The sequence below is a fragment of the Mesoplodon bidens genome, assembly GCF_964165515.1.
Source record: "Mesoplodon bidens genome assembly, chromosome: 8".
In the NCBI taxonomy this organism is placed as follows: Eukaryota; Metazoa; Chordata; class Mammalia; order Artiodactyla; family Ziphiidae; genus Mesoplodon; species Mesoplodon bidens.
In genome coordinates this window covers 94,690,830-94,716,208 of record NC_138165.1, presented here as the reverse complement: position 1 = coordinate 94,716,208, position 25,379 = coordinate 94,690,830, and the positions used below count along the sequence as shown (strand labels likewise).

General features: G+C 47.5%; 1 protein-coding gene across 1 annotated transcript in view; it reads right to left on the bottom strand.

Annotated features, from left to right (window-relative positions):
* Nucleotides 1-4,234: 4,234 nt before the first annotated feature.
* The window catches only part of TTLL4 (tubulin tyrosine ligase like 4), a 39,531-nt gene continuing 18,386 nt past the window's right edge, over nt 4,235-25,379 (bottom strand). The window contains 19 exon segments of the mRNA XM_081242930.1: nt 4,235-5,318; nt 5,320-5,545; nt 5,882-5,967; nt 6,370-6,440; nt 6,581-6,791; nt 7,638-7,740; nt 9,252-9,389; nt 9,804-9,938; nt 10,268-10,366; nt 10,669-10,791; nt 12,170-12,298; nt 12,531-12,613; nt 12,714-12,905; nt 13,617-13,693; nt 14,038-14,148; nt 14,595-14,716; nt 19,568-19,631; nt 19,985-20,094; nt 20,991-22,575. Coding sequence (XP_081099056.1) covers nt 5,295-5,318; nt 5,320-5,545; nt 5,882-5,967; nt 6,370-6,440; nt 6,581-6,791; nt 7,638-7,740; nt 9,252-9,389; nt 9,804-9,938; nt 10,268-10,366; nt 10,669-10,791; nt 12,170-12,298; nt 12,531-12,613; nt 12,714-12,905; nt 13,617-13,693; nt 14,038-14,148; nt 14,595-14,716; nt 19,568-19,631; nt 19,985-20,094; nt 20,991-22,477 — 3,591 coding nt within the window. The 5' untranslated portion in view covers nt 22,478-22,575 and the 3' untranslated portion in view covers nt 4,235-5,294.

Below are 25,379 nucleotides of genomic sequence, written 5' to 3'. Positions count from 1 at the left end.
TTTTAAAAATAAAAATACATAAATTTTAATTAGTGTCATCTCATCGTGCTTTTAATATACATATTCATCATGAAATGGTATTTCCTTAGCCTTTTTAAAGTCAGCTTTATTTACTTATAAGAAAATTCATCCATCTTAAGTGTATAATTCGATGAGCTTCAACATAGTCGTATAGCCACCATCACGATCAAGGTATAGAATATTTCCAACCTGCCCTTCAACTGTCCCTCCCCTCTGTCATCTGTAGTCCTTAGCAACCATTGATAAGCTTTTTGTCCCTAGTTTGCCTTTTCTAGAATGTTATATAAATGGAATCATAAAGTATGTAGTCTTTTGTTTCTGGCTTCTTTCACTCAGCATAATGCTCTTGAGATTCATCCATGTTGTTGCACCCATCAGTTTATTCCTCTTTTTTACCTAAGTAGTATTGAACAGATATATCACAATTTGTTTATTCATTAACTAGTTGTTGGATATTTGGGTTGTTTCCAGGGTTTTGCTATTATGAATAAAACTGCTGTGAACATTTGCAAGCAGGAGTGAATTGCTGGGTCATATGTTGAGTGTATTTCACTTAATAAGAACCTACTGAGCTATTTTCCAATGTACCGGTTTGCATTCCCACCAGCAATGTATGTGTTCCAGCTGCTCCATGTTTGCAGACACTTGGTATTTTCAGCCTTTTTCACCTGAGCCACTCTGCTGTGTAAGTGGTGTCTCCTTGTAGTTTTTTCTTTTTCTTTTTTTCCAAATTCTTATGTTGAGGGCTGACTTTCAATAGATTGCAGTGAGGGAGCTGTTCAGCTGCACACAACCCTGACCCAGAAGCAGGTTGTCTACGAATGGTTTAACACCAGATTCCCCAGGAATGTGCCTTGCGTGACATGCAAGGAGCAGCCCCCCTTTCTCTGAACTAGAGGCTCTCGGCTCAGGTCCCTGCCCTGCGTGTGCTATGGGTCTCACAGCGGGGAGAGAGGGAAGCACTTGGCCGCCTGCCTGCAGTAGGGACAGCGGGACCAGCCAAGGAGGCTTAGCCATGACTGCCCTGTGGTTCTGCCTTGCTGGGATTCTTATTTAGAGGTTGTCATAATCCCACAGTTGGTAGCTTTTCCCTGTTGGCTCCTCAGCTTGTATCATTATAGTTTTAACTGCACTTCTCTGACAACTAATGTTAAGGGCTTCAATTTTTCTAAATGAATTATCTTGATTAAATCACCAGTTTGCCATCCCATGTTTATCACAGTTTTGTAAGAGCAACATGCTACTATAATAGTATCATAGTACCATTATAATAGTAACATGCTGTGTTACACGGTATGTTACTGTTACTTTATGAAAATGGTTTTGGTGGTGTTAACTGTTTTTTATTTTTTTTTAAATCTTCGTTATATATGTATCAGGCACTTTACTAGCCGCTTTATGTATATTCTGCCCCCCCCCTTAACCCTCATAACTACCCTACAAGGTAAGCTCTGGTCTCATTTTACTAGTTGAAATTTAGAGATTATTATCTTTTCAAAATTGTGTTGGATTTCCCCATGACAGTCCGTAGCATTCCATGTGTCTCAGTCCATTATAAGGCGGCACAAATGGGTTTTAGAAAACACCCACCTCGCTATTGATCCTTCTTATATTCTTTCACCTATGAGAAATCTGCCAAGAGCAACATAAAGGCTACTTGCAGCTCTCAATGCTCCAAAGCTGATGAACAGTCAAGTCAAATGAGCCTGACATTAACAAGGGTGCAAACTGCTACAGGGAGATCTAAACGACCAAGTGTTGTTCGAGAGGCTGGATTAGACTCTCGAGTGGCATGAAATGGAGCCCCCTCAACTACACACCTCTGAAAACCATCAGTGTTGCAAAGCAGTTGGGGAATCCACACTGTAAACAGAGCTTAGTCTTAGGACAAATCCAGAGGAAGCCAGGAGGTCCCCCGGCTGCCTTTGGTGACTACCTTATTTGGGTAACTAATTCAGCTGTGGAGGGAAGCGGAGCAGACTGTGCACCTGGATTATCAACCTCCTGCACTGGCCCACTGTTGGATGGTCCCAGAGGGCAATAAGGTGTGTCCTTTCCATAGGGTCACAGGAGACACAATCACCCTCAACTAAATAGCCTCAAATCATAAGAATGTACCTGTAATGACAAGTGTCCCTCGGCACAGCTGTTATGCTGGTGCATGTTCTTTGGCTCCAGTTCAAGGTCTCTATTTTCTGTGCCCCGCTCCTCCCCTCTCCAGCCCCCAGGCATCCACTGCTCCCTTATGCTCCCTTTCTTATCAAAGCTTCTCTCTGAATAGGACTGAGCAAGCCCAATTCACATACTTTTAATTTGCATTCTGTCTGTGAAATATTTAACTAAAGAAATAAATCCCCAACAAAGTGTGAAACAGTAAAATGAATAATGGTGATAGGGTGAAGGTAGGGGTGATGAGGTATCACCCAGGCCAAACCCTGTTCTGGCCTTCTTCACTTCTAAAATGTCTCTATAGCTGCCTCATTCCTTAGTGGAAAGGGTTTTACATTTCTTGCCTGCCTTTCCCTAACCAAGGAACAGGGCTTGGATAGCAAATGGAGAAAGGAGTAACCATGCATTAAGTCCTATGTCCTAAGTGCTTTTACTATGTTCTTAATTTTCACAACCTTACAATGTAGGTATTAAATTTGTATTATTTAAAAACTTTAAAAAGTTAGATGACATGCCCAAGGCTACACAAAGGAACTGAGATTTGAGCCCTAGGTCAGACTCCAAGGTTCACACTCTTTTCTTATCCCCATGCCGCCTCTCCATTAAGTATTCATTCTAAGTTCCTTAGTGTCTGATCAAGCTTGAGTGAATTTGAAGCAGAAATGGTAACCACCCTCCTTACCCACACCCCACCGCCCCCGCCCCCAAATCCTTACTCCAGTGCTTCAGAAATACCCTGTACACTGCATTCCTTGACTCAGGAGCACTTGCTCCCCTTTCTCCAAACAGGGACTGGGTACGTTATCAAGTTAGGAAAAAACTGACATGTTCTGACAAACATCTACTCTACTCTACCCTCAAATTTAAACTTTCCCAAAAATCTCATTACTTCCCCCAAATTCCTTATTTAGCTGAATACCTTATACTGTGGGTATGCATTGTTAAGTATGTATGCTGAATTCTTAATAAGCAAGATTTCATTTTCTTGCAAGGCTGAAAGGGAAGTATGACACATTAGCCTCATTCCTTTCTCCAACCCAGCAACACACACACACACACACCAGATACTCAAAGGTGATGAAAACTTTAAAAGTATAAACATGTTTTAAGCTACTAAGAACACTCTTCTTCCAACACTCATTTAATTTCCCCACAGCCCACTCCCCTGCTTCCCATCATGCTGCAGAGCCGGTCCCTTCTCCAGTTACGGGGATGGGAATGGTTGTGCCGTGCATCTGGGGATTCTCAGAAGGCAAAGTATTGAAGCTGTTTCCCAGGGAGTGGCACAGCTCAGTCAGGCCTCCACACCTAAGCCTTTGCACCAGAGGATGAGCCACAACAAAACTATTTAAGCAGGTGGCTAATTTTCCTAGGAAGGCTGCTTCCTGCCCTCATCACAAGGTTTGACATTTGCACTAGAATATTGCACCCACTCTTGCAGGACAAGAGAGAGTCGGCTTCAAGTCTGGCAGAAGAGATTTAACAGGACTGTCAAGGACCTTTCCTGCGGACCTGACTTTGAAGTCCTTACCACTGCACAGCAGTGACCCAGGACTTTGCCATCAGGCTTTCTTCACAACTGTCAACGTGGCCTTCACACATCAACTGTGTGGCCTTGAACGCAGTCAGGCCTCTGTGATTTTTCCAGGGCTCCCTCCCAACTCACCACAGAACTCCTGGAGCCACGAAGCAGGATATCTCTCCCAAGCTCAAGAATGAAGGCAGAGAAAGCCTGGGGTCAGACCGTGAGCAGAGCATCCTGCCTGATGCGCCAAAGGGAAAACCTGGGTAACTGAGTCAAGGGGCCAGTTGGCTTCTTGTTGGGCCCCGCTGATAGAAAAATGAAATGAAGTAAAGGGATTGTAGGGCTGAGGAGGGGGCGAGCAGCAACCAGGAAGTGCCAGGTAAAGGAGGAGCATCGTTCAAGTGAAAACAACCTTTCTGATCCAAACCCTCCCACCTTGGCTTCCCCCTGGGCCCAGGAGAGAGAGAGGCAAGCTTCTGGTTTAGGTGTTTGTGTCCCGGGAGACCTCCGTACGTACAGTTCACGTGGTCAACATTTATTGAACGCTCACTGTTTACCGAGTCTTGGGGAGGTAGATCCAGTTCAGAGTACAAGGTTTAGTCAGGAGCCTGACTGGAAGCCCATCCTACAATGGTGGCTGCTCCTGAAACCCGCCCTCCAGGCCACCAGAGTCTGCATGCCCTAGCGACCTGTGAGCCAGACCCCGAACACCGGAGAGCGTGAAGGGGGAACCACAGCTCCTTCCACCCTCCCCTTGGATTGCGTCCTTTGATATATGGACCCGGACAGGCAACAGCAAGTGGGATTATCCGGGCTCCTTTACTGCAGCCATGGGAAATTCACAAAGTTCATAGAACCTCTCACCTCACAGGGAGACAAGAGCTGAAGGGGTAACATCCACGAGAGAGAAGTCTAGAAGGTTGAACAAGTAGTGATGTGAGGTCAGAATAGGAAGACCTAGGGCTACTGGCTGGGTGGGTATATGAAAGGAGAAATGGTCTGGAGGTGGGGATGCCCCCAAGACTAGGACGACGGGAAATGGGTTCAGCATGTCATGGCCTCTGCCTGCTTATCTACTGAGGAGGTCTGAAGGCTTCTGAAAGCGACTCCTCAGGACAGGGGGTTGGGGAGGCGGGAGGGTGAGACCTGAGGAAATAAGGACCTTCAGAGGAACCTCCTCAATTATGCAGAGAGCAAGGGACGTCAGGCCCGAATATGTTCAGTATGTTTTCTCCTCTTGAGCTGTAACTCAGTCACCGCACCAAGGCCTAAACAAACCACACATGGCTCTCTAAAAGGAGAAACCAAACCCTGCTTTGTAAGGCTGAGCGGCCATCACTGGCTTCTCCACTGAGATATGAGGTGCCAGCCAGTGAACCTTCCTCTCCTTGTACCCCTCCCCACCACCCCTCCAGTCCGCCAGACACCCCCCTCTACAACTCAACCACTTCAAAAAATACTCTGAGGAGGGGCGAGATGGAGGGGTGGGAGCTCAGGCCGGCCGGCCAGCCAGTTCCCATGAGGTAGCTAACGATGGTGCGCCTGGGCAGGGGCTGGTGGAGACAGGCCCGTCACAGGCTCACAGCAGATAGGAGGGAGTCACCAGCTGACTGGGAGGTGGGGGAGGCAGAAAGCCTCGAAGTCTGCCCAGAGTACTTGATCAAGGGTAACGTCTGGGTGGAGAGGCTGGGCTCTTTGCTGGTGTCCTCACTGTCCTTTGAGGAACTGGGTTTCCTGGGGAAAGGGGAAAGGCTAGCTTGGGTCTTCGTGGGCTTGGGCATGGTCCCATCTTCAGAGAGTGGTATGCTTCCCTTGGAGGAGTCATGTTTTCTGAAGGGAACAGAGGGAGGAAGAAATGGCTGAGACATTGTGTAGCTGAGACTTTAACCCACGATCTGCTACCTTCAGAGTCGAGAGCAGGCATTCACCGTATTCATTTCAGTATGGCTGAAAGTGGCTGCTTTTGCGGATGAGTCTGTGCTCCAGCTCAGCTTTACTGGGCATGCCAAGAGCCACCAGGAAGAAGATACTGTGGCTGCTTATTCTGATATTCCCACCAACCCGCAACTGGAGAACGCTGATCTCATCATACTCTGGGAAGAGAGGGAGGAGGAAAACTCCCCAAATTCACACTCAACACCCTTCCCTTGCCCAGGCAGCACTCACCCCAGCTTGCCAGTCTCCGATTTGGAGAAATCACTGAGTGTCACATCACCCTTTGGGACAGTCAGAATTGATGTCGGGAGAGTCCACTAAAAGCAAAGGAAGCAATGAGGCCAAAGGGCGAGGTAGAGGTCAGGGGAGAGTGTCTGGGTCTTAGGACTCTTTCCCAGCTCTACCCGAGTGATCAGAGGGCTCTTCCCTTCCCTACCCTGCAGGAATGGGCCCATATGGGAAGAAGTCTTGGTCCTCTCTTGATTCAGATAAGAAGTTGAGGCTACAAAGCACCTGATCCTTGAAAGAAAGGCATCCAGGGAATCCTGGAGGCAATTATTCCCTTGAAAGGGAAGGGTCCTGAGACACAGAGACCTGCAGAACCTTGGGAAGAAGTGAGAGGGTCTGGACCTACACCCAACCCATGCTGCACTCTTAAGGTGGAAGAGGGAGGGGCCTGAGGTAGGACTGTCCCCCTTCACCCCAATAGCACTACTCACCACTGGAGCAGAATCAGAGATGGCTCCTGTGTGGAACCCTTTGTAGCACCAACTCCGAAGCAGATCTACTCCTAGGACAAGATTAACAAGGGTGGGACTTAAGAGGGTGGAATCAACTGGCCTATTCTTCTTGCCACAGAGGCCCACTTCTTGGTCTGTTGGGATTTAATCTCTCATTAAACATGGCATGTGGGCAGGGAGGACACATCACCTTTGAGCTTGTTGCCATGGTACTTCTGTTCCCACTGGGTGGTGAGAATGTTGAAATATCGTGGCTGCTCAAAAAAGCGGAGATAGCGAGAAGAGATTCGAGAAGGAAAAATTCGTTCAAATTGACCACGGCGAGAAAACTCATCCTCCATCTCAACCAGAACCCGAACATCATCTGGCGTCAGGACATCCAGCACAGATGAATAGAAGTCCTGTGGCCCAAGGAACAGGGGGGAAAAGGGTATGACAAAGAGTGTAAGCCAGGGCTTCCCTGATGGCGCAGTGGTTGAGAGTCTGCCTGCCGATGCAGGGGACACGGGTTCGTGCCCCGGTCCGGGAAGATCCCACATGCCGCGGAGCGGCTAGGCCCGTGAGCCATGGCCACTGAGCCTGCGCGTCCGGAGCCTGTGCTCCGCAACGGGAGAGGCCACAACAGTGAGAGGCCTGCGTACCGCAAAAAAAAAAAAAAAAAGAGTGTAAGCCAGAGGCAGAGAATCAAAAAGTTGGGGGATGGGGAGTACAGCTCTGGGGTCCTAAGGCTCCAGGACCAAAGGACCACCAAGGCAGTCTGGTGGGCCCACTCTGGACCTCATCTATTCCCAAGTCAGCTGAGCTTATTCGGGGGATGAAGAGACTCTTGGCTGGGGTGAGGGGAGACAGGGGGCACAGAGGTTAAGTGATTTGTTGGATGAAGTCAAGATCAGAATCCAGATTTGGCCACAGCCTTGTGTCTGCCACACTTTCATCTGACTCCCTCATCTGCTCTGAGAAAGTCAAGGCTTCCAGGAGCTCAGTGCCCCTCAGGGAAAGAAACCCAAGGGTCTATAGCTCTACAAGAAGGGTGGGCTGGTATAGCACTTTGCTAAGGGCAGTGGTTGTTGAACATGTGATAAGGGCCATCAACTCTCTCCGGAATGACATACATTCCAACAAATCCTTGCACACCAGGGGATGTAGGAAACCCTGCCCTAGAGAGAAGAAAAACTGCTTGCCTTGGGGCTCCACAGGTTTGACAAGGGAAGCTTTCTGCTAGCACTGGGGTGAAGGCAATTTCCTACCTGATCAGGAATTTTCTGGGTCAGGTAATAGGCTTTCTTCATCTTCTGTGCAGTGAAGTACTCTGGGGCCATTCGACATCTGTCCCTGGGGGAGCTGGGCAGGCTAAGGCAGAGGGTGGAAAGGGGGCAAAGGGTAAGGTCAGCAGCTTCACATCGTGAGGACATGTAGAGAGAGGGTCCAGCCCAGGAAGACACCCTTCTCAAGAGAAGACAAAGAAGGATGGACAGAAGTTCGTTACGTGAGTAAATCAGACTGCAATGCACTGCATTCCGGTAGCCTGAGACTCAAAGATGAAGTACCATGTAAGAACTAAAAGAGTACAAAGCACCCTCTTTAAGTTGTATTTAAATGATAAAAAGGGAGGACCATGGAGCAATCACTGTATATATTTCAGTTTAGTTTAATTTAGTGAACACTTACTATAATAAATATCCAGCTTGGCCCTACTGGCTCTGTGATCCTGGACAAATTCCCTGACCTCCCCGCACCTCAGTTTCATCATCCACATTACAACAATTCCTGCTGAGAGAGACACAAAGATGGCCTCCAAGAAGCTCACAGGGGGCTTCCCTGGTGGCGCAGTAGTTGAGAGTCCGCCTGCCAATGCAGGGGACACGGGTTCGTGCCCCGGTCCAGGAAGATCCCACATGCCGTGGAGCGGCTAGGCCCGTGAGCCACGGCCGCTGAGCCTGCGCGTCCGGAGCCTGTGCTCCACAACGGGAGAGGCCACAAAAGTGAGAGGCCCGCATACAAAAAAAAAAAAAAAAAAAGAAGCAGCTCACAGGATGGCATGTGTCAAATGACAAATAACTGTAGCACAGAGCCAAATATAAGTCCACAAGGTACAGTGGGGAAAGCACGTTTTGTTACCAAAAACTTGAGCTCCCTTTCCTCAAGAGTGGTTCTGAGTGCTTTGGGGGTGTGGAGGAGAGAGCCCACATTGAGCTGGTTTCATGAAGATGCTGCCTTCAGCTAGGCTTTGATGGATGGGTGAGGTTGAAACAGGGAGGTCTTGCTGAGTGGAAGGAGGAAGAAATCCCATGAGCAGAGGAGGGGACACCACAGGGGAACAATGAGAAGCAGCGAACATTTCAGAGAGGAGACTAGACTAACTGATCCTTCAGGATTCTTCCAACTTTGAGGTTCTATGAGCAATCCAGTTTCTCAGAGCACAGGAGCTGTGAAGAGGAATTAAGGGAGGGGTGCCTGGGAAAAAGAGGCTGGGGCCTTGAATGTCTGCTTGGGGAATTTTTTTTTTTTTTTTGGCTGTGCCGCGTGGCTGGTGGGATCGTAGTTCCCCGACCAGGGACTGAACCCAGGCCCTCAGCAGTGAAAGAGTGAAGTCTTAACCACTAGACTGCCAGGGAATCCCCTGCTTGAGGAATTTAAAGCTGATCCCCCAGGCTCTGTGGGGATTCCTGGGCAGGGGAGCAATTAAGCAAACAGGCTTTTAGGGGCACTGACATGGCAGTGGTGTGTGAGTAGATTGCAGGGGCAGACCGAGCAGCAGGGGAGACCAAGCAGGAGGGAGCGCCTAGACACCACCCCTTCCGAGAGTCTCTGTGGGGCTGCTCACGCTGCCAGCCAAGCTGCAGCCAAGCAAGGAGGCTGACCTGGTGGTGGAGCTGCTGGAGCTGCTGGAGCTGGAAGCGATATCCTCTGTGCTGGGCAGAACAAAGCCTGCCAGGTTCAGAAGGTCACGGATCATCTGGCCTTTGATGCTGATGTCCAGTGGAGAGCTGGAGTGGAGGCTTCAGGGAAAGGATCCAAAGAGTGGTAAAAGCAGATGCCAAAACTGTTTCCAGTCACAAGTCCCAGTCAATGCCAGCCCCATTTACATCCAAACTCATGAGCACCATCACGGGGGTCTTCTTGCCCCACGGACAGTGAATAACCTCACACAGGGTGGTTCCCGCCCATGACCTTGCTAGGGAAAAGCATGCAGTAGGCATTAAGTTTAAAAGAGTAACCTTTAACAATCTGTCTCCAATGTCAGAGAACCTTGAGATAATGGCAAAGAATAAAGGAATGCGTAAACAGACCACGAAGGGAAAACACATATTCTAGTGAAGGAAAGGTTTTCCCAAAGTCAGCAAGACTGGAGCAGAAACAGGATCTTGAGGACACAGAAAGGTTTCTACTGTGAGTGCCCTGAGAATACCTACCTCGGGGAGATGTTGACTTCCAGGACCCAGGGCTTGAGGTTCTCATCCAGCATGATGTCGAAACCGAAGAGCTCGTGGCAGCTGTAGGGCCGCCGCACGTACATCTTCAGCAGGCTGGTCACATAGGGTTCTGACCTAGTCACAGGGAGGAGAAAGTATTCAGCTCAGCTCCTCCCAAAGGCTCTACCTAGAGCTGCCCTGCCAATGGAGTGGCTCAGAGATGGGAGAACAGAAGCAACCCAGGAAAAGAAGCTCTCAAGAGATGTCTGTGATCTGGAGCCAGCTTCTGGGGATGAAGTTCAGTAGAAGAGCAGAATTGAAGTCTATCCATTCCTTCCGAAACCTTGTCCTCAGAGACGGAAACACAGCATGGTCAAAAGTCTGGAGCACAGCAGGGTGGAGGCCCACAAGAAAAGGGGGGGTTCAGTGGCAGGCCCCACACCCAGGGTGGCAGTGTGACTCACGAGATGATCGTTTTGACAACAACGTCCTTTATCTTCTCCCAGATGGCATCACTGTTGACTCCCTTCTGGCTCAGGTAGCTCCATAAAGCCTTCAGTGCCCTGTAAGGCAGGAGAGAAGGAGGGAGAATTTAGGGTTGTATTCTATGAGTGAGCAGTGAAGAAAAGAGAAAGAAAAAGGAATGAGCGGCCCAAAGGTATCTTCTTCATATATCTTCTTTTGATGTTTTGAATTAAGACAGAAATGAGTTGGATGCAAACAGGCCAATTCTGAATTGCCAAGTGTTTATATAATCTCTGGGTCTTATATTAATCCTCCACTCACCATCCCCCCGAAACCTCCCCAAACCCCCGAACCCTGTGCTCCTCTAGGCCTCCACTTGATGGGGACACTGTCTGGGTACCATTTGTGGCCCTGGCAGGCCGTTTCATCTTCATTGGCCTGGTACTCAGCATTCTTTTTATTGACACTGTAGTTGGTCAGGTGCATGAACTTGTTGCCAAGGCTCTTCATGGAAGGGGAATACCTGGAAGTGAGGGGAAAGGCAGAGGTGAGATGGTGAGATGGCATATGGATAACGGTCCAAACATTTCCCCATATCCTGAGGAGGCAAAGGACAAGTGGACAGATCTTCTCAGATGCACAAGGATCTGAGAAGTACACCTACTGGTAAGGTTTCCAAAACACCACAGATAAACTCATCTCCCAATTTATCCCACCTCAGTCCTGCAGGAAGACCCTCCCTATTCAGTGCAGCAGAGGACCTCCTTGTTTCCCCTTCCACATATAACTGTGATTTATAGTAACAAGTATACATATCGGTCTCTGCCTCTGACACAGAGCTCCTAAAACCTTTGTAAATTCCTAAGTGGTAAGAGTACAAGGAGCACCTTTGTTCTCAGATTTGGTCTTTGACCCCAGTTCCTGACACAGAGCTCCTGAAACTCTTATAATTTCCTGGGTGATAGGAGCGGCTTTTGTTCTAATGAGGCGACACTGGGTAAGCTCCTGGATGGCTTCTGGATGAGGGAAAGTCACTGGAAAGACCAAGCCATGATTAGACAGCTGGAAGTTTCAACTCCCCCCACTCAACTCCCATTCTCTTAAAAAGGGAGAAGGGTTGAAAATGGAGTTAATGATCGATCATGCCTAAGTGATGAAGCCTCCATAAAAATCCCCAAAATATGAGGTTCAGAGAGCTTCCGGGTGGGTAAACCTCTGGAGATGCTGCGAGAGCAGCCAGCCCAGAGAGGGCATAGAAGCTCCGTGCCTCTTCCTACATACCTTGCCCTGTGCATCTCTTCCATCTGGCTGTGCTTCTGTACCCTTTATCACATCCATCTTTCATAAATCAGTAAACATAAGTAAACTGTTTTCCTGAGTTGAGTGAGCTGCTCTAGCAAATTAATCAAATTGATACCCCTCAGCCCCGGCCCCAAGGAGGGGGTCATGGGAACCTCTGATTTATAGCCAATTGGTCAGAAACACATGCGGCACCCTGCACTTGCAACTGGCCTCTGAGGTGGCGTAGGGAGGGGCAGCCTGATGAGACTGAGCCCTTAACCTGTGGGATCTGATGCTACTTCCAGGTACATAGTGTCAGAATCGAGTTCAATTGTAGGACACTCACCTGGTGTTGTGTAGAACTGCTTCGTGTGGGGGAAAAAAACCCACACATTTGGTGACCAGAAGTGTCAGAAGTGAAGTGTTTGATGTAAAAGTAAAGGAGACACACAGGAGAAAAGGAAGACTAGGTTTTCCCAGAGGCACCCTACCTTCTCCTCTGCTAACAAAAACTACCAAAATATTGGTTATTTTCCTGTTTGGTGTCCTCTGGCTTCCCTCCCTGGAGGGAAAGCAAATCCCCAAAGCTGTCAGGATGAGGCCTCACCACTACCACATACTTGCAACTGGCAAAGCGGACGAGTCCATCTGAAAAGAGGTAAATCCGCAGAGGATCATAGGAGGTGACGTAAACATAGATTCGCAGATCGAACTTGCTGCCGCTGATGAGGTAGGGTTTGTGGAGATACCTACACAGGGAAAGGCCAGCTTCAGGGACAGGACAGATGAGATAGGGCTTGGCAGGCAACTGAGTCATGGCAAAAGCCAGCTAACGGTCTCCAGGACAAAGACCTTTAAACAGCTGGCTGAGGAAGTTTTTTGGCTGGGAGGACAAAGGACAAAAGAACATCATGAAAAGGGAACCTCCAGGCTGAGAAGGTGGGAAACGGGGAGCGGGATCTGAGCTGGAGACCGGCTCACCTCTGTACCAGAAGGGGTCTTCGCTTGGGGAGCTGACTCCACTTGTGAATGACCTGGATGCCAATGCCTCGAGCAGATGCTGGCTAGAGGTCAAGGGGAGAGGAGAGGAGCTGTTTACCTGGCCAGACACTCCGCTGTTCCCACTCTCAGGCCCTGGCCTGCCACCTGCCGGGATCCACTCACTGGTTTAACAATCCACTTTTGGCGGCTGCTGCTCTCCCAGGCTTTGCGCAGAAGCTTGGCATCCTGGGGCAGGATGAAGGACTGGGGGAAGAAACTGAACTCCTTCTTGCCAAACCGGCTCTGCATGCGGGACAGGTTCCGCCACAGTCGGTCCTTTCGCCCAATCTGGAATGAACCTGGGAAGTGGTTTAGCTACAGAAGGGACAAAGGGTGAGAGCAGGGAGAGAGAGAGTCCAGGTGAGACCACAAGGAAGACAGCAAGATTCACTACACCATTTCAACATTCAAAGCTCCTGTTCCATCTGATTATCACCATCTAAAGGTCCTTAAGTATTCAGCTGCTGAACATTCACCAAAAAATGATTAAAACACAAACACAACAAAATGGAGTGCCCTTTAGGAGTCTACAGTTCACGACATAAAATAGTAACTAAGACAGACATAATATTCACCTTAAGAGCAAAGAAAAAGCTGTTAAGTCTTTTTCCATGCCTGTAGGACAAAGACAGGAAACTACCTGGCTTTCCTGGGGAAAAGGGACTATTCATTCCAGCATGAGACCAAAGTCCTCTTTACACATATTCAGCTTGGAGGAATGGAGGCAATGCGCAGCGGTTACAGGAGAAACATAATAAACTGAAAACTGACACTGCATCTCAAGACACTAGAGGAAAAAGTGTCTTTTAGAGGCTGCAACTGTCTAAGACACTGCAGCTGAACTACTACTAGACATGCGCGATCTGCTGGGGGCTCGCCCTGAACCTGCCTCCTACACTTCCTCCACTCCACTATGAACCCTCCTGACTTCTCCATGGTCATCCTCCTCTTCCCCCACTTCCAATACCAGCCTCCTCCCGCCCAGTCCAGAGTCCAGGGGAAGAATGGCTCAGAAAGGGCCCCTACCTTCTGATGTTCCTGAATGGATCGGAAACTAGGAGACTTCATGTGGTGACCCCAGCAGCCCAGCCAGTCATCATTCCCTACAGAAGGCACATCAGGAAGTCAGTCCTGCTGGCAGAGAGAGGCTCAGAGGCCCCAGAAATACCACTGGGCCTGGGCATAGCTCCCAGCCCCGGTTTTCTAAGAGTTGCCATGGAGCTGTCCTACATGAGGCCCTGGGGTCAGGACTAGAACAATGGGCCTCTGTTTTCCAATTCTGAGGAACAGACTCCAGCCCAGAGGGATTTCAGACCTATGTCCTCCTATGAAGTTGGAAACTTCAGGACAGGGTCCCCACATAACAGGAGGTATCTAGGGCTCCATTCCTGCCCAAAGCCCATCTGTTGGGGCAGAGGACAGGCTCGAAGTAAGGCAAGTGACTCACTCTTGCTGATTTTGAAGTGGGACCGTCCAATGGTCTGCTTGACAATGTTGGGGGTCACTGTGCTCATCTTCCACCGGAGCAGCTTCCTCTGCTCCCAGGGAAGTTTCTCCACTGGGGGAAAGCGGGGAGGTGGGGGGAGGGTGTGGAGAAGAGCAGGAAAGTCATGGTGAGAAGAGGTAAAAGATGGCACTGTTGCTCAGCCTTCCCTGGGTAGGCAAGTCACTAAGTATTGTTCCATATCAGAGTTTGAAAGGAGCACACTTTGGGGAAGAAAGGAGGCTGCACAGGAATGAGGAAAACAGAGAGGAGAGGCAGTTGAAAGGGGAAAGAGGCAATGTTAGAGGGCAAGAATGATCATGAAATTATGGGGCTGAGAGGGTCAGCCGAAGGATGGACAAGATAAAGATCCCCCCCACCAGACTGGTGAACCAGGCGGGGAACCAAGCACCAATACAGCCATTCTGGAAAGCCCCTTCCACCCTATTGCCACCCCCTCCCAACTTCGCTAGCATCCTTTCCCTGGGAGTTCTTCTGGGCTGACACTTGGCCAGGTTTACCTCTCTCATCCGGAGTGCCAAAATAGATGGTAGGGGGTACGTTGGGAAAGAGACTGTAGATGAGGGCTGGTCGGACAACTTTCTCATTGGAAAGGGGTTTGGTCAGAATCTCCATACAGTTCCTAAGATGAAAAACAGAAATGTGGTAGAGAAAGGGAAAGCCACAGCCCTGAGTGCTGTTACTATTACATATTTCTTTCAGGGTGCTATCTTTTACACTTTGATTCTACAAAAACAAGTGCTCAATACTTATTTTGCAAATATTAATCCATAAGGTGCTACAGCTAACCTACACACAGTCACACCATTAAAAATCACCTAAAGACAAAGTTTTCCAATACTTCATTCTATGAGACAACTCCAAAACTTCCTGTGACAAGCCACAGGCTGAGGAGGTTCCTGAAAAGAGTGGTTCTGAGAGCAGCAGGTAATAAGTTTGAGTGGATACTAGTAGAGGAATATACTACACTAAGACTAAGAGAGATAACAAGGAGAGAAAAAGAATGATATGGGTAACTAAAAAGGAGGAAAAGCAGAAAAGGTAGACAAGAACTAAGAAGAGCTATAGAGATTTTTAAAAAGAAAAGGGGGAAAAAGGCAACAGAAAGAAAAGAAGTAGTGCTATTCCTAACTCATTTTACAGTTATCTGAAAATATATGGATGATTAATGCTCTTCTGTTTTGAAAATGATTCGTTAACATCAGATTTTTACTTCACAATGTGGTAACATATGTCTGAGAATCTGCGGCAGTGGGCCATGGGGTCCCTACTGTTACTCCAACAATGTCTTGGCCAAGGCTAGCTCAAGGAGTCTCAAAACAGTGAAAACCTCAACTATCTATTGACAGACCCAGACCATTTCTTCAAACAGCATTGAAAGTGGAGAGAGTAGTTATTACTCTCTATACTGAGCTATATGATCCACAAATATTTTTTAAGATTAATTTTTAGCTTATAAAGAGCCACTCTACTTGTTATTTTGCAGCACAACAGAAATAGGCACTGTATGTAAAACACTTCAGTGTTTCAAACCTTAGAGATTTTTAGTGCATTTTATTGGGTCAAGTTAAATATTAATTCCTAATTAAATAAATCCAATTAATTCAACTCTATTCCTCATTTCTACAATATTTTACTTTAAAGGCTTTTCATTTACTGAGTATCAGAATTTAAGATTGTTGAAAATCAAGGAGAATGAGTTAATGTTTAAAAACAAAGACAAGATAGGAATGCAAAATGGTACAGCCACTCTGGAAAACAGTTTTGGCAGTTTCTTAAAAAACTAAACATGTAGTATTTCCCTGGCGGTCCAGTGGTTAAGACTCTGTGGTCCCACTGCTGGGGGCTCAGGTTCAGTCCTCAGGTTCAATTCTCAGGGAACTAAGATCCCACATGCTGTGTGGTACAGCCAAAAAAGAAAAAAATCAAACAAAAAAAACTAAACATGCAATTACCATAGAACCCAGCAATTATACTCCTGGGCATTTATCTCAGAGAGATGAAGACTCATGTTCACTCAAAAATATGTACACAATTGTTTAGAGCAGCTTTACTCGTAATAGTCAAAAACTGGAAACAAACAAAATATCCTTCAGCAGATGGCTGGTTCATCAAACTGTGGTCCATTGATACCATGGAACACTACTCAGCAATATAAAGGAATGAACTATGGATACATGCAACAACCTGGATGAATTTGCAAAGAATATGCTGAGTAAAAAAAGCTAATCTCAAAAGGCTATATACGGCTATCATTCCATTTGTATAACATTCTTGAAACAACAAAACTATCGTTGCTAGGGGTTAAGAAGGGGATGGGAGTAGGAAGGAAGGAAGTGCGCTCTCAGGAAAACAGGAGGGATTCTTGCAGTGATGGAAATGTTTACATTTTCACTAATGTTAATGTCTTGATTGTACTAAATTGTACTATAGTTTTGCAAGATGTTACACAGGAGGGACTTCCCTGGTGGCACAGTGGTTAAGAATCCGCCTGCCAATGCAGGGGACACGGGTTCGAGCCCTGGTCCAGGAAGCTCCCACATGCCATGGAGCAACTAAGCCCCTGCGCCACAACTACTGAGCCTGTGCTCTAGAGCCCGCAAGCCACAACTACTGAGCTCACGCACCACAACTACTGAAGCCCATGCACCTACAGCCAGGGCTCTGCAATGAGGGAAGCCACTGCAATGAGAAGCCCGCGCACCTCAGTGAAGAGTAGCCCGGCTTGCCGCAACTAGAGAAAGCCTGTGGGCAGCAATGAAGACCCAATGCAGCCAAAAAAAAAAAAAGATGTTACCACAAGGGGAAACTGAGTAAAGAATTCAGGGAATCTCTGTATTATTTCTTAAAACTGCATGGAAATCTACAAATGTCTCAAAAGTTTCATGAAAAAAAAAAAATCTGGGCTTCCCTGGTGGCGCAGTGGTTGGGAGTCCGCCTGCCGATGCAGGGGACGCGGGTTCGTGCCCCGGTCCGGGGGGATCCCACATGCCGCGGAGCGGCTGGGCCCGTGGGCCATGGCCACTGGGCCTGCGCGTCCGGAGCCTGTGCTCCACAACGGGAGAGGCCACAAAAGTGAGAAGCCCACGTTTAAGAAAGAAAAAAAAAAAAAATCTTTGTTAGCTGCCTCTCAAGAGTACTGAACTTAACCTCAATGGGTCTGGCTTCTGGTTTAGCAGTGCTAGAAACCCTGACCTTGCAAATAGTTACTTAACTTCTCTGGTCCTCAATTTTCATGTCTGAAAAAAAGAGGCTGGACTTGATGATTGCCATCTCTAAATTTACATGATTCTTAGAAAAAGAATATGGAGCAGGAAATGTAATAAACTATTGCTGAATAGAGAAGTAGAGGTAGTGTTTTCAATGATCTTTCTGCGACTGCAAAATTTTCTATAATAAATATATAAATCTTTCATAATTGGGAAAAAATAAGATTTTGCAATCCAAAAATATTTCTGATTTTAGTCAAAATGCAAAGTAGTTTAGAATTCATCAACCTCCATTTGCTTGAACTCATGTTTTAAGCTCCACATAGACTGTATATTTTGTAGAAGTTAAATTAATTTATGAGCAAATAATTAACAAACACCTTTTGTGAATTTTATCTTATAAATCAGAAAGGCTAAATAAAGGGCTGTTCAGCTGCCTTGAAGTAGGCCTGAAGACAAACATAGATCGCCCTTAAGTGTGGAAAAGGGGTTCCAAGTCAATTAAATGTTAAATATATTTCTCTTCTGGAGAGTGGAGGTGCTTAGTCAACATCCAGTATATATGACCAGGAGTAGTTTTGCTTTTCTGAAAGAACAATGGGTTAGGCTTAAAGTAACAGAATTTATGCACCAGATTCAGGATACCTATGACAGGATTTCTACTAATCTTCACAGAAAGTTCCAATTCTGTCTCTCCACTTTCCAAACAACTCTCTCCACCTTGTTAGTTTGGGACTCTAAAGCTAGTATGGCCGCTGCACCATGTGAATGTGCACCATCACATTCAGAGATGCAGGCTGCCTTGTCCATACTAATCTTAGGTGAGGCTAACTTTTCCTCTTAGCTTCATCTAAGGCACAACTGACACAAAGGAAAGCAACCAGAGTCTGGGTGCTCCACATGCTAGGCAAGCCTCAACACATATGGCCAGATTTTAATTAAAATTAGAATAGAAATTTTGCTTTTTTTACATTTTCAGTAGAAGTTATTTTTTAAAAGAAAAAAACTTTAATGTTTAGTACTTTGTGAGGGTTCTTTTTCTTTTCTTTTTTTTTTAATTTATTTTATTTATTTTTGGCTGCATTGGGCCTTCATTGCTGCGCGCGGGCTTTCTCTAGTTGCGGAGAGCGGGGGCTACTCTTCATTGAGGTGCATGGCCTTCTCATTGTGGTGGCTTCCCTTATTGCAGAGCGCGGGCTCTAGGGCGCACGGGCTTCAGTAGTTGCAGCACGTGGGCTCAGTAGTTGTGGCCTAGTTGCTCTGCAGCATGTGGGATCTTCCCGGACCAGGGCTCGAACCCGCGTCCCCTGCACTGGCAGGCGGACTCTTAACCACTGTGCCACCAGGGAAGCCCATGAGGGTTCTTTTTAGTATCTAATAATAATTAATGAAGACAGAGCTTCATATTGAGACAAGGTTGGAAGTGATGAGGGAAACAAGGAAGATTATATTGAAGAATGTTAACTTTCTACCCAGAAAGGTGATCTATATGATCCTTAAGCAAGTTCTAAAACTCTTCAGCACAATGACATGTCCTCATTTACAGTCATTGCCTGTTAGTCCTGCATTCCTTCGTCTCCCTGGACTCCCCATCTCAGTTATACAGCATTCTACAACTATCTGTTTTACAAAAGAAGGGTCTACGTTAAGAGACTGACTTCTTGGTTCCCTAGTTAGAGATGGGTATCACTCAGATTCCACAAAGGGCAGCCAACAAAATAATCTAGATTAAAGCTAGCGAATCTTAAATTCAATTTCTTATTACTAAGGTCAACATCAGTCTTATAAAACTAACCTCTGAAGGGAACAGAAGGGCATTGCAAAAAGCTCCAATTAGCAGTGAATCTATCTCAGAACTGTTTCTGCCTGTGGGACACACTCATAATGCAAGGTGGCAATTACCCTCAAGTGGGGAGCCTAACTAAGAATCTACCTCAAACAACATGGGTCTTCACTCATTAGTTATTAATTTTCTGAATACTTCTTGAGGTTATTTGCTTTTTACCTGAACAATTTCTTGAAGCATAAAGACCAAACTTCAGCCTAAGAAACTTGGTACTGTTTTTAAGCCCCACTGATAAAATATGCTTCTGTTCCCTTCCACTGTTTCCTGTTTGAAAACTAAAGTCCTAATGTAAAAATTTGGTAAAAATGAGTTAGGGTTAACAGGGCCATTAATTAATGACTTAGGTGATTAATCTCTTTATCATCTTAAAGAGATGGAAAATGGGCCTCTACCAATGATCTACACAGCCAGCACTCACCGAGAGATCACTGCTACTGACTCGCTGGGGGAAACAGCACTGCATGAGGAGCACTCTGAGTCTCCTGGGGGTGAAAAGCAGAGAAGTCCCAGCTAGGAGAGGCTGCCACACAAAGTCACCAAGCCCAGGCAGCTCTTCCTTGTACATCTTGGCTCAGCCTTCTTACAGAGCCACAAGCACCCGCTGCTGCCTTGCATGGCCTCCCCGAAGCTCAACAGCAGCAGGGAGAAGGCAAGACTTGGGGGGTGGGGGACTAGAGAGCAAGTCCCCCAAAAGCCACTACCGCCCTTAGACCCCCAAGGTGAATGATGAATGTAGGTGACAAAGTGAGTTAAGGATCTGGTACACAACTGTTGGTCCCCTTCCCTAGTGGTGGTGACCCATGCCCAGTTGGAGGTGAGAGGGTCCCCTACTCACCCTCCTCCTCTTCATTCTCATCATGGTTGCAGCAGTCTTCCAAACCATCTATTAGCTCTTCTTCCAGATCTTCAGCTTCAACCTGGTCTAGCTGGAGGTCAGTAGCTGAACTATAAGAAAGAATCATGCCCCTGGCCCAGCCAACTCCATAAGAGCGGTCACAGTTGGATTCTCATTCCTTCATCATCTCCCAATGTTTGTCTCTTCCCCAGTCACCAATCTGCTGGCCCTTGCCTGGGCCTTACAACTCATTCCTCTTGTCCTCAGAGCTTAGGTCTAGCCATAGTTCCTCAACCCTACATCCTTTATTCTGCAGAGAGGCACTATGTCTTCCATCTTCTTTGACGTCCCTCATAGCATATAAAAACAAAATTCTGAATACAAAACACCATCAATCAATGTGTGGTAATAGACATCAACGGTCCCTAGTCTTCTCTCTGGGAACTCAGAACAAGGCTTTGGTGGACCACGGTTCCAGAGAAGTAACAAGGCACAAGAGAAGAGGCCAAGTATGTGTATGCCCTAACTCTGAAACGGCTGTCATACCAGGAATGACTGAGAACCTGATTTGGTTTGGAATTAAGTAGAGAAATCACAGTTCCCAACACATGGTGTTTGGAATTCTTATTTTTCCCTGGTTATAACCTAAAGCAAGGCTTAGCAAGCTCTTCCTCTAAAGGACAAGACAGTAAATATTTTCAGTTTTGTGGGCCATTCAGTCTGTCGCAACTACTCAACCCTACCGTTATAACAAAAAAGCAGCCACAGACAGTAGTAAATGAAGGAGTAAGGCTGCATTTCAATAAAACCTTAGTTATAAAAGCAGGCAGAGGGTGGGATTTGGCCTGCAAAGTGTAGCTTGCTGACCTCTGCCCTAAAGTGAAAACCAAAATTCTAGGGCAGTTAGGAAACAAAACCAACCTCCAGAGACAGACAGTCAGTGTCACCAAACATGTATACATTCTACTGCTTTATTTAAATGAACCAAAAACTTTCTCCGACTTACCCAATATCCCTAGCAGGTGAGTCCAGCTTTCTGGCTTCCTCAGGCTCCTCCCTCCCAAGCTTGCCCAGATGGATGGAAGAGAGGCGGGTGGCCACCTCGGCCACGCCAAGGGGCTGAGGGGGAGAAGGCAGAGCTGGAGTTTTGTCTTCTCCAAGAGGTGGGGAGTCGATCGCAGATCCACAGGCAGGGCTGCAGCTGAGCCCACTGGCGTGTGAGGCAAGGAGGTGAATGCTGATGTGTTTGGTACAGAAGACTGTACTGTCCAGCTCCATGGTGTCCGAGGCTCCAGGGAGGACCCTACTGTCTGCTCCAGCATTCCCCTGAGGGAGCTGCTGGCCTACCACAGCTGGTTTCCACCACCTGTTCCTGTTGAGGACATCCCACTGCAAGCTGGGGTTCATGAAATAAGACTGTTCAAAATGGTAGCCTTGCCTTGGCTTCTTCTCAAAGCCTCTTGCAGTCAGCTTCCTCACGGCCTCAGTGAACCGTACCTCCTTAGTCAGATTCTGGGAAACAGAGTCCCCATCCAGGCCATAGGGATGTGGCTCTGCCCCTGTGGCTAAGTTACTCCAGTTGTAGTGGGGAGAGGCAGCACTGGTGGTGGAAGCGTCTAAAGAACTGGGGGTAGACAGGGTGCTGTGGGAAGGGTCATCATCTAGGACAGTGCCACTGCTCTTGGGCACCTTGTGCTCAATAGGCTGGAGTGCACAGTCTCCAGTGCCCCCTGAATGATGCCAGGAGACAAGCTGGACCTTCGGTGAGGATACTGGCTTCAGGCCTTCTGTGGCCTGCAATAAAGGCACTTTAGTGCTATTTGGCCGCGTGAAGGAGTTGTTATTTAGCATGAGCTTGTAGGAAGAGGAAGAAGAGGAGAGTGGAGATGGGGTCTTCCCTGAGATGGCAGAGGCCAGGCTCTTCCCTGAAGGATTTTCCCCAGCCGCTCCCAGTGAGAGGTATGGTTCTGTGGATGAGGATGCCATGGGGGAGACCTTGGAAGAAGTGGCCTTATTGGCAGTGAGTCTGATAGGGAGTCTCTTTTGAGGGAGAGAAAAAGGTCCTTTTTCTGACGGGCTTGAACGCAAGCAGAAAGACTCCAGCTGCTGGTATGGTCTGTGGCCGTAGTTGGAGCGGCGGTAGAGCAAGGTGTTGCTGAACAGGCCCGGGAGGGAGTGCAGGTAGCAGGAGTTGCTGTGGCCTGCAATGACAGCCGTGCTCCCAGAGCTACATAAAGTGCTGGGGCAAAAGAAGTATGCGGGCTGCAGTGGGACACCCAAGAGGCCTGGGCCCAACCCTTCTGAAAGTGTTCCCACGTGCTTCTTCTCCAGCTTCCAGATTGGCTTCACCTGCTGATGAGCCTGAGCCCAGACTTTGCCCTCAGAGGGTTTCTCAGGTGGCGGGGTAGGCACTGTGCCTGAGGGCCCACTCGGCTTAAAGCTGTTTCCCCGGCGGAGGCCAATAGTGTAGCGCTCTGTGCTTGCTGAGGCCATGAGGAGCCCACATCACGGCCACGCGGCCTCATGGCCCAGCTCAGGTAAGGTGCCTCGTACCTCCAGCAGTAGCAGCCGCATCCTTGAGGTCCGTCGGCCTGAAGGGCAGAGAGACAATTGGGAATGTTACAGTCCTAGAAGGATGGACACAATGCTACAGTGGTGCCCAGGCAAGGAAGAGCCCCACCTCAGCACTTCTTGGGCAACCAGTCTTGGTCATCAATTGGGGCCCTGGGAGAAGAACACAAGATCCTTAGGGTGTTTTCAGTGGACTTCCTGCTGCCTACATGCAACCAAAGCTGGCTCCATCAAGACTGGGATACTAAGGTGCCACCAGTGTAAGTCTGTTCACATGTTCCCACCCTCTCACTCAGAGAGCTCTTTCCTCTCTCTCCAAAGAAAAAATCACCTTTCTGTCTCATCATCCACAACTTTACACAAGTGGCTTCCTTCCCTCACCTGACACGAGTGTGCCTAGGAATGAGGCAAGTCTGGGTGTGGCAGAGAAAACAGCTAATACCTTCCTCCTCATCAACCAATTCTGAATGGTCAAAGATCATTTGAGAAGCATAGTTTACATCCACTGCTCCCTCACCGATTCTCAGCTGCCCCTGATGTGGTCTGCTTTTCATGGTTACATGTGACAAGTTCAGGTAAGAGCAGAGATTTCTCCTGCTGACCTCTGGAGTGCATTCTGGAGCTGAGACAGTAATTTCGTCTCTTCAAGTGTCTTGCCAACTATATAGGCTTAAATCCCAACCAACGTGTTGGTGGGAAAGAGAAGAAACAAGATGGAACTAGACACCAACATTCTTTTTATTTAAGGTGACTATTTCCAGCAGCCACAATGGGACAGGAAAGGTCAGGGCGTAGAATACAGAGGCGAGAAGAGGAGAGAAACTTTCTTTATTCCGAATCCCAGCCTTCAGTTTGGGCTGATTTGGGGGAAGGAGAGCCTGTCTCTTACATTTCCTCATTGAACCTTTCCTCTAAAGCAAAACCTCTGAACCAGCCTGTAGTTCTGGGTTCCCAACAGTCAGTTTAGTACGGTCTCTTGCTTTCTAAACCAAATTCACAAAATATTCTGCAGTTTTCACACCTGCAGGGAAAGGTGGGTCTGCTTTCACGACAGCATCCAGGGGAAAAATAATACAAGACCCTTTCATAAGAAGTCATTCATCTGGGATAATTCTGAATGAAATCCTGGCATCTTCATCAAGTGTTTTCAGAGTGGCTAGAGGGAAGGAATTAGCAGAGAATTTTTTTGCTCAAGTTTCATTTGAGACACAGTCAATGGGGAGAGGACTTTGTATTTTGATAGGAGAATTCCTGTCTACAGCTACAGGAACTGTTGGTGTTGTCTACCAACAAAAAGCCTGCAGAAGCCACATGACGTCGCCCTCTTTTCCTGAAAAGGCTGACCTATGTGGATTCTTTCTCAAGGAGAGTACCAAAAAATCGCTGCCAATATTCAAAATGATAGTGGGCAAAAGAGAGCATAAGGGCTAAAACCAGATATGATGCCAGTAACCACAAATTAAGGTAACAGAAAATGGACCTCCACCAAGTCCAAACTATGGAAATACTGTGCGGGGGACAATTATACTCTGTGCACTTACGGTAGAGAAGCACACACAAAGGGAAGGGTCAAATCCTGCCAGTGATTTTATAAGACCACACACCTGAGTGTGTGTCATGTACACTCAACAGATTCACGTCCCAATTCACGTAGTCATCTTTCAGGAATCTACATCTTTCCCCACCGATGCAGCACAACAGAGTCACCAAAGTGATGGCAAAAAGGGCTAAGGAAACAAGATTTCAGGCTGGTGCTCCCTGAATATCACCCAACTTGTGGCTCCTCACGTGCATCCTCCTATCTCAGACCTTCATGTCTCTACAAGTATCGCTCCCTAGGAGCCTTTCCTTCTCTTCCACCAGACAAAAAATAAACAGCTCAAATATCACTTTCACCAGGCAGCCTTTCTGGACTCCCCAGTTCAAACAGGATGCCTCATCTCTGTGCTCGCCACCATCACTGTCTGTATTACACTGAGCTTTAATAAGGGACTACTCATCTGACTAGGAGCAAGGAACATGTTGTCCCTCTCCTGATGTCCCCAATACAGGGTCTCACTCACAATAAGTGCTCAATATTCTGTTGAATGAATAAACTGAAAAAAACACAGTAAATAAAGGGGAAATACACTAGAACTGATGAATGCTAGTTTGGGCACCTAATAAATACCAGGTACTATGCTCATTTAAGCCTCACAAAAACCCTATGTTCAATTTGCTGATGATGAATCCAAGACTCAGTAAAGCTAAGTAACTTTTCTATAATTAAACAACCAACAAGGAGTGGCTAGATTAAAACCTGAGTTTGACTCCATGCTGCCTCTTAAATAGAAATGAAACACACACCCAGGCCCTGTTCCCTCACTTATCCCTAACCTTCAGGTACAAGACAAAAGGCAGGTTGGAAACACTCCCCCACTGTTTATACTGAGCCCCTTTGCGGGTGAAGTGCCCAAGAGCACACCACCGCACCCTCATCTGCACCGCGGGCAAGCCCGCTTTCCCTCATAGGCATGGGTACCCACTGCACACCTCGGGGCTGGGTGCAGAGAACCCTCCTCTCTGCACACACTGCTCAATGTCTGCCTCTCTGCATCCCTCCACACGAAACCTCGGTGCCAGGGACACTGGACGCAAGTGGCCCGGCATCTAGCTGGCTTCACTTTTAATCCAAATGAGGAAGAGGAAGGCGAAGGATATACTCCCACCCTCTTCAGAAGCTGCGGGTGGCCTGCTGGGATAGTGCCAGAGTAAAGTGGATTCTCTTCTCTGTGACTAACAGGATTCTAGACCTTGTATGTGTCTGCAATGGCCATTTCCCACA